This window comes from Saccostrea echinata, unplaced genomic scaffold, assembly GCF_033153115.1.
Source record: "Saccostrea echinata isolate AGI-Se365-2 ecotype Australia unplaced genomic scaffold, CSIRO_AGI_Sech_v1 ptg000047l, whole genome shotgun sequence".
In the NCBI taxonomy this organism is placed as follows: domain Eukaryota; kingdom Metazoa; phylum Mollusca; class Bivalvia; order Ostreida; family Ostreidae; genus Saccostrea; species Saccostrea echinata.
The window spans coordinates 5,026,079-5,040,751 of NW_026889796.1; the positions used below are offsets into that span (position 1 = coordinate 5,026,079).

At 33.0% G+C, this 14,673-nt stretch overlaps 1 protein-coding gene and 1 pseudogene across 1 annotated transcript; one reads left to right on the top strand and one right to left on the bottom strand.

The window, feature by feature from the left end:
* Window positions 1-1,848: 1,848 nt before the first annotated feature.
* LOC133202634 (uncharacterized) lies at window positions 1,849-10,808 on the bottom strand. The gene is made up of 14 exons (XM_061338487.1): window positions 10,774-10,808; window positions 9,096-9,136; window positions 8,499-8,588; window positions 7,635-7,733; window positions 7,325-7,423; window positions 7,059-7,157; window positions 6,702-6,821; window positions 6,430-6,448; window positions 5,748-6,008; window positions 4,843-5,547; window positions 4,620-4,726; window positions 3,125-4,327; window positions 2,886-2,958; window positions 1,849-2,585 (listed from the first exon to the last, which is right to left on the bottom strand). Exons 2-14 carry the CDS (start codon window positions 9,108-9,110, stop codon window positions 1,999-2,001), a joined length of 3,477 nt encoding a protein of 1,158 aa, XP_061194471.1. The 5' UTR covers window positions 9,111-9,136; window positions 10,774-10,808; the 3' UTR covers window positions 1,849-1,998.
* A 2,521-nt stretch (window positions 10,809-13,329) lies between these two features.
* On the top strand, window positions 13,330-13,760 carry LOC133202920 (uncharacterized; annotated as a pseudogene).
* The last annotated feature ends 913 nt before the right edge of the window (window positions 13,761-14,673 follow it).

The window sequence follows — 14,673 nt, forward strand, 5'->3', positions numbered from 1 at the left end:
TTTGAGAAGATAATTTTTAAAGAATTTTCCCATATATTTCTATGTACTTTGATCGCCCATTGTGGTCCCACCCTAGTCCCGGTTTAAAGATACGCGAGTCTTCGCTACCTGAGGATGCTTCCATATAAACATCACTAATCAAGGGTCAACTGCTGTTTCTCAGTGGTAGATCCAGAAATTTCAGAATGATGCCTATACTTGGCACTCAGGGTCATGGAGCAGTGAGGGATCTTTCTCGTGTCATCTTGCACATCAAAATTAAAAGTACGCTATGTAGTGAAGTTTTCACATAAGTATCATCTCTTCTGACCCAGTATTTCTTGGGAAAAAAAAGATTTTGAAAGATCTGAATAAAACTGAATCTACACTTCATAATGAAGCTTTCACATAAGTTTCAACATTTTGACAAAGTGGTTCTTTAGAAGATTTTTTTAAAAAGATGTCACTAAATTATCACTAATTCTTATCGACTTCCCTTGAAATAGGACTTGGTCCTTCATTTGAACAAACTTGAATCCCCTTATCCATGGCTGCTTTGTCGCAAGATTGGTTGGAATTGATCCAGTAGTTCTTGACAAGAAGCTGAAACTGAAAAGTTTACAGACGAAAGGGACAGTCAGACAAAATGTGATCAGAAAAGCTCACTTGAATTTCCAGTTCAGGTGATCTAAAAGTATCAACCCCAACACCAATTATAACGGCACCTGACTGTATAAGAATAACGCCAAAATTGATTTCCAAATAATCAATACTACTGAACAAAAAACACTAATACATGTATTCAATCTCCAAGTATAAAGTACAAGAAAAAAAGAATAGGCTTATTTTTCAGATATCTCAAGAATTACGGAATCTTTGACCAATCATAGTGAAGTACATCAATCCTGGACACAATTTTCTGACCAAAACGTTTTCTCCCTATAGTATTGCTAGTAATGCTGTCTGTCTCCCTTCGTGCGTATGTGTGTGTTTGTCAACCTCTCTTTCCTTACTCAAGTAAATATTCGTCAAAACACTATATCGACGACATTATGTGCTGACCTTGACTATACATATTGTCGCCAACGACAATATGTGCTGGTGCTTGACTGTACATTTTGTCGTCCATTATGCAGAAGAAAATAAGGCTTGTCTCGGCACATATTGTCGCCGGCGACAATGTGTACCGTGAGGTAGGTACATATCGACAATATGTGCCGTGAGGTAGGTACATATTGTCGTCGACGACAATATGTACAAAACGACAATATGTCACAGCATGTGTAGTCAATGATTTAATATCATTTGGCCTATCATACCGAAAAATAGTAGAATAGTCTAAATTTAATTCAACAAACGGATACAATTTATTACCAAAGATGAAAATTGTGAATGAAGACAGCAGTCGTTGTACAGATATCGTAGTTTTCCAAACAAGAAAGAAAAACAAAATTTAAAAAAATTGGAAGAAAAGATATAAAATAAATTTTAAAAATATGAAGCACGTGTTCATGGATAAAAATAAATTTAAAAACAAATACTTAAACGAACTGGTTTTTTTTTTTTTTTGGGGGGGGGGGGGGAGGGGAAGGTAATTGCACGAGGTGTTCTAGGTGTCCAAGTTTCACGCGTTCAAAAAAATCGTTTGAAATAACGAGATAAAAGTATTCATTAAAGATTTTACGAGCGTAAATGATATATAAAGATAGTTTAAAGACTTTTTTAAAATAGTTGAGTTAGTGGCTTAAAGATGACTTAATGGTGGCACAAAAAAGTTTGGACATTAAGTACCTATAGGCTGCAGCTAAAACGTCGCTTAATGGTGGCTTAAAGAACTTAATTTTAAGCCACCTTTAAGCCCTCTGTAAGAAATTGCTTCAAGATGGTCTCTCGTTTTGTTAAATTTTCAACACTTTTTATTTAAGTACTTGTCATTGAACAAATAATATAGATTTCACTAACATTCCACTGAGACAAAAGCATTTAAAATACACTTTTGAAAGTACTCAATAGCTTACATTAGACGTTTGTTTGCCATTTCTCTGTAAGTTTGTCGACCAACTCTTTAAATTCAACGTACAATAATCCTGCAATGAGACTTCGTCTGGACGGTTTTACTTTGGACTCTCCCCATTTCGATAAAGTCACTAATGCTATGACATCCGGCGGAGATCCTTTAAGTTCAAGTTCACATTCTTCAATAAACCTTTGCGGGATCTGCAGAAATCTGAGTAACCGCTTGATATATTTCACTTTCTTTGACACAATCACAAGATCCTCGTCTGAGATATGTTTGTCTGGATTTGGAATATTTATCAAGGAGGCAGATTCCCAAAACTTGTGAAATGTAAAGCATTTCATCTCCTCAATAATGTCCTGTCGCTCGAAATCACCAAAAGCTTGCATAAGTTGGTGGATATTTTGCGGTAGAGAGTGGATTGTCTGCCAGTTGTAGAGAATGCTAAAGGCCAATTCATGTGTGCTTGAATATTCATGGCGTTGTTTTTCGACAAATGTTACACCAAATCCAAGAGCAGCAGATAAGAACACACACTCACTTCCAGAGACTTTGCTGGCAATATAGTCCAGGAAGCACTCAGCATTTTCTAAAAATTCAGTGTCAATTTAGATTTGAAAAACATATACTGCAAAAGCATAACTTTTTTTATTATCCTATTTATCAGCTATGACAGAAGCGATTCCGCTAAATCAAGTACATTGCTTAATGCCTTGCATGCATATATTTATGTACTATTCATTCAGAAACCTTTAAGTCAAATCTATTCTTTATTTGGTGTAAAATCACTTTGTGCAAAATATTTTGCAACTAAATATAACACATTTACAGTGATTTTCCACTCAGTGTTATGAATGAATATTCTCTTTTGTTTGGAAAAAAAATTTACCTTTTAATGCTATGCAAGGATAGGGTTGGATGTCTGCCGTATTGACGAAAGGGCCATTTTCTTCTTTGAATTCCTGGAAAATAATGAAATGCTCTGAATATTAAAGGTAAATTAAAGATTCTGTTATTCAAATGTATATTAATTTTGTCTGTGGCTTGCATTGTCACCAGTACTTAATAGTTCCGTTTTAACAATAAAAATCAGACAAATAAAAATAAAAGTAATTTTTAAAATGTTACCTTTGATCCAAAGATTTCTTCCAAAGTTTCAACACTACAAAGATATTCTCCGTGAATCGGGCATCTGAAACATTCTAATTCATGGAAATCACCTTTACTGATATAACATTGCGATATTCTACATCCTTGACATCGCACCTCAAAAGGTAAGTCGGATTGTCTCACCGAGACATTTTGGAACGCGCTGTAAATCTTCATTAGATCTTTTAGGCAGTCTAACGTAATGCTATACACCATACGAAAAGATTTTATGTCTGCTGCTCTGCCTCTTCGGTCACATATGTATGTAAATATCTCGATTTCATATCCTTGTTTGTGGAGAATGGTCCATCTACTTCTAGAGAGTTCAAAAATGGCACAGTTGCTGAACAGTTGTGTAGATGATTGTGAGGAGCTTTCAAACATCGAAAGAAATGCTGTCACCATTCTATTGTAAATTGCAGGTGGCAGAAAATTATTCTTGAATGAGATCTTGAAAGATACCAGTCCAACTTCTGTCGAGGAGTGGATATCACTGATTATCTTTTCGGGACACTTTTCTTTCACCATTCCTGGAACATAGAAGAAATCTCTGTGTTTGCTCCTTGTGATCAAATCTAGTCTACAAAGGACATCGAGTAAATAATCCTTGAAAGGATAGAAATTAGAGTTCTTCCAAACTTCATCTATGAGATTCATCCTCAGTTGCCCACATTCCCTTAAATTATTCCATCCTAATGACCTTTGATTAATATCATAACACAAAATTCTTTCATCAGTGATAAAAGAAGACAATGCATCGATCACCCAGCTAGGATCCAGAATGATGTTTTCATTGAGAAAGCTGTCTTTGAAATAAAGAATTTTGCTAACTGATTGTTGAAATGTCAAAAAGTCTTCAATTTCTTGTCGCTTAAAATAAAATTCATCCTCTAACATCGATTGTAGTTTATTAACAGAAACAATTTTGCATCCACAAGATCTCAAATCAGCAACGATGTTTTCTAAAACAATCCATTTGTGTGGAATGGGTAATCCCCAGTCCGGTAAAGATTCCGCTATCTCCATGACACACTGACGTAGAAGGTCAAAGGGCACACTTTCAGCATCTCTAGCATCAAGGAAATGTCGAGGACTGATGATTAAATGTTGTCTCTGAACACTTCTCCGAAAGTATTTCTCAAGCTTCTGGAAAATCATCCATAAGATCTTCCCTTTTTCTTCCTATAGAGTGTGATACAGTACAAGTGTGATTTGCAACACAAAGGCTATAGATAATTTATGGTGTGCAAATAAATACAACAGGCATGATTTTTAATATATAAATTCAAATCGTCAAAATAGAAAGTTTAAGTACCACGGGAATAATTTAATTAATGTGTACGCTTATGTAGTATTGTTTTTTTTTCCTCATCATACTATTTATTTTGAACATAATAATTCTTTTAGTGTGTTTTAGAATATTGTGGAAAATTTTTTAATCAATGTTAACGGATGGTTTGCGTAATATACGTACTACAGGAAAGCAGTCAGCATGTGTTCCTATAAGAACAATTTTAGGATACCCTGGAACAGCATGTCTTGCATACGTAACAACAGAGTTTATCCAAAAGGTGATGGTGTCTAAAATGTAAAAATTAAGAGGATAAGTCAAATTTTCATATTTTTGTTCTTTTAACTTTCCAACTGCGCATTCAATAAGATCTTTGGAAATACAAAAGATTAAAATAATTTTATACCCAGTGTGGTGTTGGATCTTTTGTTGGAATCCGCTTCCTGCCAAAACTCAAACAAGTTGAATGCCATCATATAGATACAGTTGGCAGAAAGAAAGGTTTGATGAGTTGTGTAAAATACTTCTTGTCCTCCAAAATCCCAAATCGTTATTGGAACAAGTCTCTCGATTCTTTCTTCTGATGAAGGAACCTTTGCTCTGGAGACAAGAGTACTGACATGCGTTGATTTACATGACGAAATTGAACCTGATGCCTCAGGATTAATTAAAGATTCCACATTTCTAGTAATAAGAGACACAGAAGTAGTTTCCGATGATATGTTTTCACTCATTATGGTTGTTGTACCCATAGTATAATGAAAAGACCCGCAAGAGTTTTCCTGATTTAAAGACGAATTCTCCATTTTTGAATTTTCCAGAGCGGTCCCAAAATATTTCATTGCCCCAGATGAATCATCTTTTGTTTCTTTTTCTTTATTTCCTTTCACTTTTTCAAAATAATCCTGTTCTTTTATGACACTTGTTGAGGACTGAGTATGTAATAAGGGTCCGCTTACTTCATCTTTTACAGTCGAGTCTTGTGTAAGATGTGGTAGTTGTGTTTCAAGAGATTCTACCGGAACCTTCCCTGAACATTGAACAGGCTTAGCCTTTAAGGACATTTGAATTAAACCTCCTATTCTTTGATTCAGAACTTGTTCACTGATATCTGAGAGAAAGAAAAATCCAGATTTCGACTTAAACAATCAAAAATTTATAAACAATTGAATTCATTGCTTTTAAAGTATGAGAGATTCAAGAAGTGGTCATGAAACTGTATGTTTATTTTTTTTTTTTAAATTTAAAAGTTGACTTTTGATAATTTAAAAACAGTGAAAAAGCTAGATTTACATGAACCAATATATACACCTTTTGAAACTGGATAAATTTGTCTGGATTGCCTGTCGTATTTACATCTATGCAGATGTAGGTCTATGCCGTTCGTGCTGTCTGGAATTGCATTTGGGTCGAGTTCTCCAAGGATACCTTTGGTAAGGGTTGTTTTCCCAACACCTGCTTGACCAATAAACATCAGATTTATTTCGTAATAGTCCTCTGATCCTTGTCGCAGATACTCCCGAAACCTCTCCTCTACTTCCTCTCCATAGTCTCGAAGGAGGCTACGTTCTTCTGTTTTATACCGAGGATACATGTTATACAATTATATTTGTAATTTTTGATCCGAATATTTTTACTATGTTCGGGCACATTATATATTTCTTTATTCTAATGCAGGGAAATAAATTTTGACGTTCCTTGAAAAATAATACCCTTACATTTCTTCAATTTTGTATTTAACTTCCTGTATGAGGCATACCGATTTTACGATATGTTGTAAAACATTTTCAATACTTTTTGACTTACCTACAATTTTTATAAGTAAACTTTCATATGTTTTAGTTTAAACTGACCGCTAATTTTAAGGATTTGACCTATTCATCTATCCATATTCTAAGTGTCTTGGAAAATGTCACATATTTTGTCTAAAAACATTTCATCTGGAAAGCTCAATAATTGAGAATGATAAACATTACTAAAGTGTTGCTCATACCTTTATTGTCTTTAGCTTTCTGAAACAGAGGAAACGATAAAATTGCCAAGTAATATGTGAACTATATAAATTAGTTTTCATTGACGAGTCCTAATATTGAAATCCGTTTACATTAAATGAGAAATTCATCTTTCCATACAACACATATTTATAAATGGGCTATTTATTGGAATTGAAGTTGGTTTACAGTAAGAAAAGAGTAACAAATATGACTCTTTTAAAAGGTAACGTAAACGTCTACCTTTATCATACACAATTATGGTTATTTTTACCTTTAAGGTACTTTCAAGAAGAGCTAATGTCCTGTACAAAGGTTCCGCTGCCTCTGTCAATCCTTCATCTTTTTTCTCTTCAATCTTTCTCTTGACTAAATCTAATGGTGTGTGGCGTGCCTAAAATTTATGAAATTGTTTATGCAAATAATTCTGCCATAGAGTCAGGAGTAACCTTTTTTTTTATTTTGGCTCGCAAACGTACTAGTATGTCTTTCTAAAGTATATGTGGATGTTGAACGCTTGCCATCCAAATCTTTATTATAATCCTTTTCTTTGATTCTTTGTGTAAGAATAAATAATTAGATTAATATCAAATACACTTTTTTATTTTTTGGATACTACATAAATAAATACCTTATCCAAAGCATCAGTCGTGGCATTTTCTAGGATGAGGAACTGAGTGGTTTTGAAATCTCCGTTCATAGCAGCAACATGTAAAGGGGTCCGTCCATCCTAATTAAAATTAGTTCATCAAAATAAACATAAGGATTTTCCCATAATTGCTACTATAGGCTGGTGTCAATATTAACAATGAAATTTGTTAACCTGAAATTTTAACCATTCAATACATCAAATTTCAAAAATGTATAATAAAAAAAAAAAAAATTCATTAGGCCTACCCTGTTTTTAGCATCCACAGTGGCCCCTGATCGAAGTAAGTTTTGGATGATCACCCTATTCCCAATGTTGGCTGCCATATGTAATGCAGTAAGACCATCCTAAAATTCCTTGTATTTATTATTATGTCTTTTAGAAAAGCCATAGCATTGTGCAAAGGCTTTCCTCACCTGTTACAATATTTTGGAGTAACTTAATTCAGGTAACTTAATTAGGTGGGACAATTTAATAACAAAAATAATTTATACAACTATGTAGTTTTTTAACAAAATAAAAATGTTTCTCACAGACAACCGAGTCTAGTTCACTTACGCCATCCTCTTGGTTTACATTGGCCCCGACCTTCAAAAGGACATCAACTGCTATTGGTTTCCCCATTAAAGAGGCACGGTGTAATGCTGTTGCCTTAAACTATAAATATATGATTGAAATGGGAAAATGAGCCATAGGAGACACTTATTAATAATGCAATAATTTGATAATTATTTCAAATATTTTGCTTATCAAAAACACACACACTTTTATCCTGAAAACGCTTTATAACATTATTTAAACATTAACCAGCATCAAATTTTAATGCTTTTTGTGTTCAATTTGATTAAGGATAAACACCTTTTTAACTACCATGTTGTGTCTTCAGACAAAATTTAAAGATAAATGATCATTTTAAAAACAAGACACACATCTTTAAAAATGAAAGAGTGAGTTGAATCTGCTTGTAGAAGAAATCATTCTACAAGGATGTCATACATTTACTGGATAAGATGCCACATTGTTTTGAATCATAATGAATGTGCTTATTTTGACCCATGACGTAATTTCAACAAAACAGAGACATAGGAAATGTATGTAAACTCTATGATTCAGTGAGCGGTGACAGATTTAAGTCAATTAAGGATAGACACATTTCACATTATATTTACCTCTTCATAGCTGTTTTTATGACAGTATTTAATACTAACATTACAACTATATATATATTCTGAGTTGATTGAAACAAGGGGTGATGAGAAATCCAAATTTGTATAATGAATGCATATAAACGCATATATACACTGTACGTATTATCATAAATATAATGTTTTGATTTTTTTTCTTTTAATGAAAGTTTTTGGCACAGAAGAAAAAAGAATTATAGAGTTTTCTATCAGATAACTTTCTGAGGGAAAAACTCACCAGGTCTGTAGCAGCATTGACGTTAGCGCCATCTTTCGTCAGTCTTTGTGCCTCCTCGGTATGACCATCCAACGCGGCCAGCCACAATTTCTACATTTAAAACAATGTAATGCAATTAATAATTGTCCTTTCAATTATTTTAGCAAGATATGTTGATGCTACATTCATGGATTCAATTTGAATTTTCATTCCAAAATCCTTCTCATTATATGTTCGGATTCAAAACAAATACATTTCTCATTGAAAAGGACAAAATACCTGTATTACGAAAGATGGCCAAGTGTACTGTGAAGTTACAGGTAAACAGATAAGGTCATGCAATCATCGGCACAAAAAAATGCATTCTCACCTCAAGTAACAGTCCGTTATTGGGTATATCAAAATTATCCATCATGCATTTTGTCAATTTTCGTCCATCATTTAGAATTTCCAAATATTTTATAACTAGTAGTACCGGACGTAAATGCTCGACATTTCTATATTTCATAATACTGATATTTACTTAGGGAGGTTTGGAATTTCCTCAAGCCTATTTCAAATATTTCAGCCGATTTTACGTTGATTAAGTGCTTTTATCTTCAGATTTTGTAAACTTACCTGTTGAATGTCCATTTCATTCCTTTACAACTTGAAAATACCTGTAATTACATAAAGAATTTAAATCTCTCATCATAAGCCATTTTTGTGTCAATTGCTTGGTGATTAAATTCAAACCTCTTTGGTCGTAAAGGTCTTTCAACAAACCATTCTTTATACTTCCTAGTGTCTTTTAATATAATGTGTGTTTAGCATTATTTACAAATATGCTTCACTTTAAACTATAGAAACAACCATACACAAAATAGCCAATAATATTTTGTAATTATTATTATTATTATTTTATTTTTACTATTGGAAAAAAATCGTTAGAAATTATAAGAATCTGTCCTATACATATTAAAATCAATATCATATCGATGCTTCTATAGTTTAAGACAAAAAGTAATTATTCTTTATACATGTAGTGTCCTTTTGACCTTTTGAAAAACATCAACAATTCCTAAAATCATAGTTTTAAAACTAATTACAAGTTTCTGAAATGAGGATTTCATTTCTTATATAAGAAATTACATTTATGGCACTATAGTTGACTAAGTTGTGTTTTAGTTTTTTTCAGTTTTCCAAAAGAATCTTCTTTTTCTCCTTTATGACGCAATATTTGTAACCCTTTTAAAGTTGTTAAGTTAAAAAAAAAAAAAAAAGACTGGTTAGTGCATTCCTAAAAAGAAAAAATGCATTTTTGTTTCTTCTCTTATTTAAATGGAACAACGGTAAAGAAAATAGTTTTTTGTTTTGTTTTTTTTTTTTTTTATTGATGCATCAATTTAGGAATGGGATGTTCAGTTTTTGCCTATTGTTAAGAGTAATTTACATTTTCTCATTTATAAGTGGATGTAAGGAATTTGCAATAAACTTTCATATCAGCACCAGATCGACTCATTTACTAAATTACCTAAAGAGCTTTTTTGAAGAAAAATACAAAAATGTTGATAGTTTTTAAATTCATGTTTGCCAAGACATTAACTTTCCTCTAACCAACTGTGTGAAAAATACCTTGATCTTTTATTCAAAATAGTTAAATGTGTTAGGTCGTTTGTGATAGTTTAAATTCTTTTTAGCCATTTTAATCGAGGCATAATATACCCATATCTATTGAAAAAAGATTTTAACTATGTGATACGATTCAATGTTTCACTCTTTAAGTAGACGCCATATTTACCCCCCCCCCCCACTTTTTTGCAAAGATAGATATATTATTGGGTCTTAGTCCCAAAACTTTTTTGTTGTTGTTGGTTTAGCCCCCCCCCCCTTTTTCAATTAGCCCCCACTCTCGATTTGCTTTTGACGCCTATATGTTATTTTAATATTACAATACAAACCTATTAACTTTTCATCAGATGATGCGATGAACACATTTTGTAAAAATATATAAATCTAGGTTTTTAAACAGAAAAAATGGAAACGTGTAATGACGTTATTTATATTGTATACATTGGTATGTATATCGTACACAGACCTCGTTTAGGAAGTGTAAATATTACTTACTTACTGAATGATGTTTTGATTATACATTATAAACGTAGGTTAACACCACTAAAAACTATTGATTAAATAGAATAAACTACTGGCTTAATACATGTGTCTTTCTGATACAGCTGAAAATAAGTCTATCATGTTTATAATGTCTAAGACCACAAATGTAAACAAAGCTCAACAAATCAAATAAACAACTTACAGCGAAAGGTTATTTCCTGAGCACTATAAATTAAAGTACATGTTTATACTGCGGAGATGTTTTTCTGATTCACCTGTTACTTAACGGAAGTATGAAATAATTTGTATGAGACATAAAATCAAATTTCCAGAAAGTGAATACAACATATCAGAAACAAAGAAGTATAATTACATTGTGTTTCATTACTGTCCCGAGGCATTTTGAAATTCCAGTTGCTATTTTTGCAATATCAGTCTCGTTTGCATAAAAAGGATTAGTTTTGCAATGCTTCACTGAACTTAACGTATTAGAATTTTAACTTCCTTTGCTTTGTCTTTCTCATATTGTAACAAAATATCTTGAAGGTATTTTACTAATTTATATTAATTTCACTACAATACGAAGTATAATGGTAAGAATATGATTCCATTATTGATTTATTCAGTAACAATGACGGGCAAGTATTTACTTTTTAATCTGAATGTTTTGAATCTAAATCTCGGCTTAGTATAACTGATGGTCCAGTGACGAAGAGAAATATTTTAATACTTTTTGTGTCAGTGGCGGGATCCTCGAGATTCAAAAGATTTTTTTCCTTAACATTCAATTGATAAAAGCATGGAAGAAATGGAAATTCAGATCACTGCAATGGAGGAAGAAATTGAGCAAATGAGCAATGATAACTAGTAGTTTAGAGAGAGACTGATGAAAGAATTTGAAATTTAACCCATTAACAAAGAATATAAGTAAGCCACTAATATATTAGCATGATTCTGGATCTTTCTGCTGATTTCACAAAGGATGAAATTTGTAATGAAGAAGAAACCAATAGTGTCAAAAAGTAAAATTCTCAACACAAGTGCAGAGTTGAGAAAATACAGACATTTAGAATTTAAGTTAAAAAAATCAATGAATTGATACTTTTTTTCATCAGAAAAGGAACAATTCATTAGTTGACATTAATTTCGTATTGTTGTGGCAATGGATTTACATATATCCGTTTACCAAATCATGACAAGGAGTACACGGCGAGTATCATTGGTGGACAAGGATGCTTATTTCTTCATGGCACTTAATCCTTTCTCTGATGTTACCAGAGGTTCGTTTTGCTCTGCTCACGATTTGTATTGTTTACTTGGACGTTTGTCTTCAAATTTCATCTGAGTGACATAATCAAGTGAGAACTTTTTCGTACTTGAAATGTAACCTATCCGGTTTCAAAATAAAAGTTAGATTTTGAGTCAATAATCCGCTTCATAGAAAATTAAAATAAATCATGGCTACATGAACTTGCTCAGCTAAAGATTTTTTTTCTTGAGCATCGGAAAAGCTCTACTGAACAAGAATCCAACTTCTATAGTCTTATACGTCTGTTTGCCAGACATCGAAGCCCACTCTGTACAGAAGAAAAAAGAGAAAACGACTTGTGCACAAGAAAAACAATCACTAAGAATACAGACTACAGATAGCTTTTATCTTTAAGCAATAAGGCAGATAAGTCAATCAGGAACAAGAAGGAAATTTGTTGCCACTCGAAAAAGTGGGAATGTTTTTTTTTAAATAAGAAAGTGATTAATTTATTTAATGAAGAATAAATAGAAACTTTTAATTCAATATAGAATGGGAAAAAGTCTAGACTAGCTCAGAGAGTGAGTGCATGTAAGTACACAGCAGATAACTGATCTACGAGTGAATGTTGTTATATGATTGATAAATTATTTTGAGTCTCGATCAGAGTTCAGTAACTGAGGATCCAACGGTGAAGAAAAACACGTCACAAAGTAATATCAACTTTTTACTTATCTTTTTTCTTGGAAATATTCACCAGAACAAAATAAATGTTAATGGAACCTCGGGAACCTTGTACCTCAGGACTATATTTGATAGAAATTAAAACAAAGGAGTAATGTAAAGCATCTGCAAACTGTACTGTAGAAATCTAAGTTGACAAATCAGATCTATCTACTCTGGCCAAACATAATATCTCTGCTTATAATTTTTTTTTTTTAAAGCGAAGGAAATAAAGCACACTTTTTTTCTCTCCTTTTTTTTTTTTTTTTTTCTTTTTTTTTTTTTTTTTTTTGAGTCCCAAAGCTAAATTTTTTCTTTTAATTATTAGAAACAACATATATTCTAGACTTAAAGGGCATTTAAATAAGCAAAATAAATGTTTTCCGGTAAAAGTTTTCATGGATACTACTAGTACATCAGATACATGTATATTAGACCAATTTATTTTTTTATAAAATGAAACTAAGCTAAAAGAAATTAAACTCATGTTGTTGATTGATTAACTGTGGCAATGTCGAAAGATGAAGAGAATCATACTATAGACTGGATCCGGTTGCACGAACGTTAGTTAAATTAACTACCATGCAGTTAGTGCCGTAACTAGCTGTTAAATTTTTAAATTTTAACGACGAGTTACGTAACTGTCGGTTAAAATTTTGTTGTTCGAAAGCCTATTAAAAATAAATTAGCTAACTCACATTTAATTGATGTCTTATAGTTAACTTTCAGTTAAAATCGTTCTACACGCGCGCGTTCCCCGTACCTACGGGCTACGGCGAAGTAAAAATGGCTGCAAGTGTAAAGCGAGAGAGAAGTACCAACTGGTCCTTGGCCGAAATAACTGTTTTAACAGATTTCGTCGAAAAGAACGAAGAAGTTCTTAAAGCCAAACAGAGCAATTTGATAACAAACGCTAAAAAGAACAGGAAATGGGCAGAAGTAACAGATCTGGTCAATGCAGTTGGGGTACAACGCAGGTCGGTAGAACAAGTGAGGTTTAAGTGGGGGAATCTGCAACAGGGGGCTAAGAAGACATTTACAGAGGCCCGTAAACATGCCAGGAAAACAGGCGGTGGACCTCCACCAAAACCCCCTACTGCCGCCGAGGAGAAGATAATTGATTTAATGAAGGACAAGCCAAATTTCTGTGGGATTGCTTCGAGTCATCAATGCCAGGCACAACAGGTATAACAACAAATATAGAATGTAACATGTAAAGAAGTCAATAATTAACTCGAAAATATAACATTTTAGTTATTTAAATTAAAATACTTGTAGTCCACAGACATCAGATGTTCGTATGCTTGTTTACATTAGGCCTATCGGCCGACAAAATGATGACGTCATATTTCAGATTAGCCTATATGTACCTAGGTTTGAACTTACGTTAACTAGATATGAATGCCTATATTGGTGTTTAAAACAGACTGATTTGTTCCAAAGATAATGAAGCGATTTCTTGATCCTAGTAAACCCTTTAACTGGAATTTCATTAGCAAATCATAAAATTCTTACTTGCTACAGCTGCATAGATGATCACATGCTTCCACCATGCTATCCTTTAAGTGCTCAATCATGGCACATGTATAAAATCCATGGATAAAATGTATCAGTAATGCAGTTGAATCTGTAGAACGCAAAACAGTATAATCCTTTCACTCAACCTTGTTGGGACCGTGGGTTTTCGACGATGTGGAAACTCATTCACAATGCATTGCGTTTGCGAACATGACGTCACAAATGGGGCACTAATAGGGTGTTAGATGCGTTACTCAGAGAGAGAGAGAGTAGACTCTACTCTAAAAGATGGAAGAACACACTGCATAGCATTACAAAGATCTAGCTCAGATTGCGGAACATTAATTTCAAACTATTCTGGAATTGAAATTACATCTTGATTTATTGTGCGTAATAAAATATCTTAGGTGGATTTGAAATACAATCCAATGTGATCTTGTTTATCAAAATTCTGAGTTGGACCTTTTTTGAGTGGGTGTGCACACACCCCACCCCCTTGGGAAAAAAATCGTAGATCCACGCATGCACTCGTACACATATACATGTAGTGGATATAATCATAAATGTTCAAATTCATTCCATGTACTCTCAGTATCTTTGTACACTCTATAT

Coding starts and splice junctions, on each gene's coding strand:
- LOC133202634 (XM_061338487.1), bottom strand. Junction 4,328..4,619: donor ATGCTGACTGCTTTCCTGTA/GTACGTATATTA, acceptor CACACTCTATAG/GAAGAAAAAGGGAAGATCTT. Junction 2,959..3,124: donor AAGAAATCTTTGGATCAAAG/GTAACATTTTAA, acceptor ATTATTTTCCAG/GAATTCAAAGAAGAAAATGG.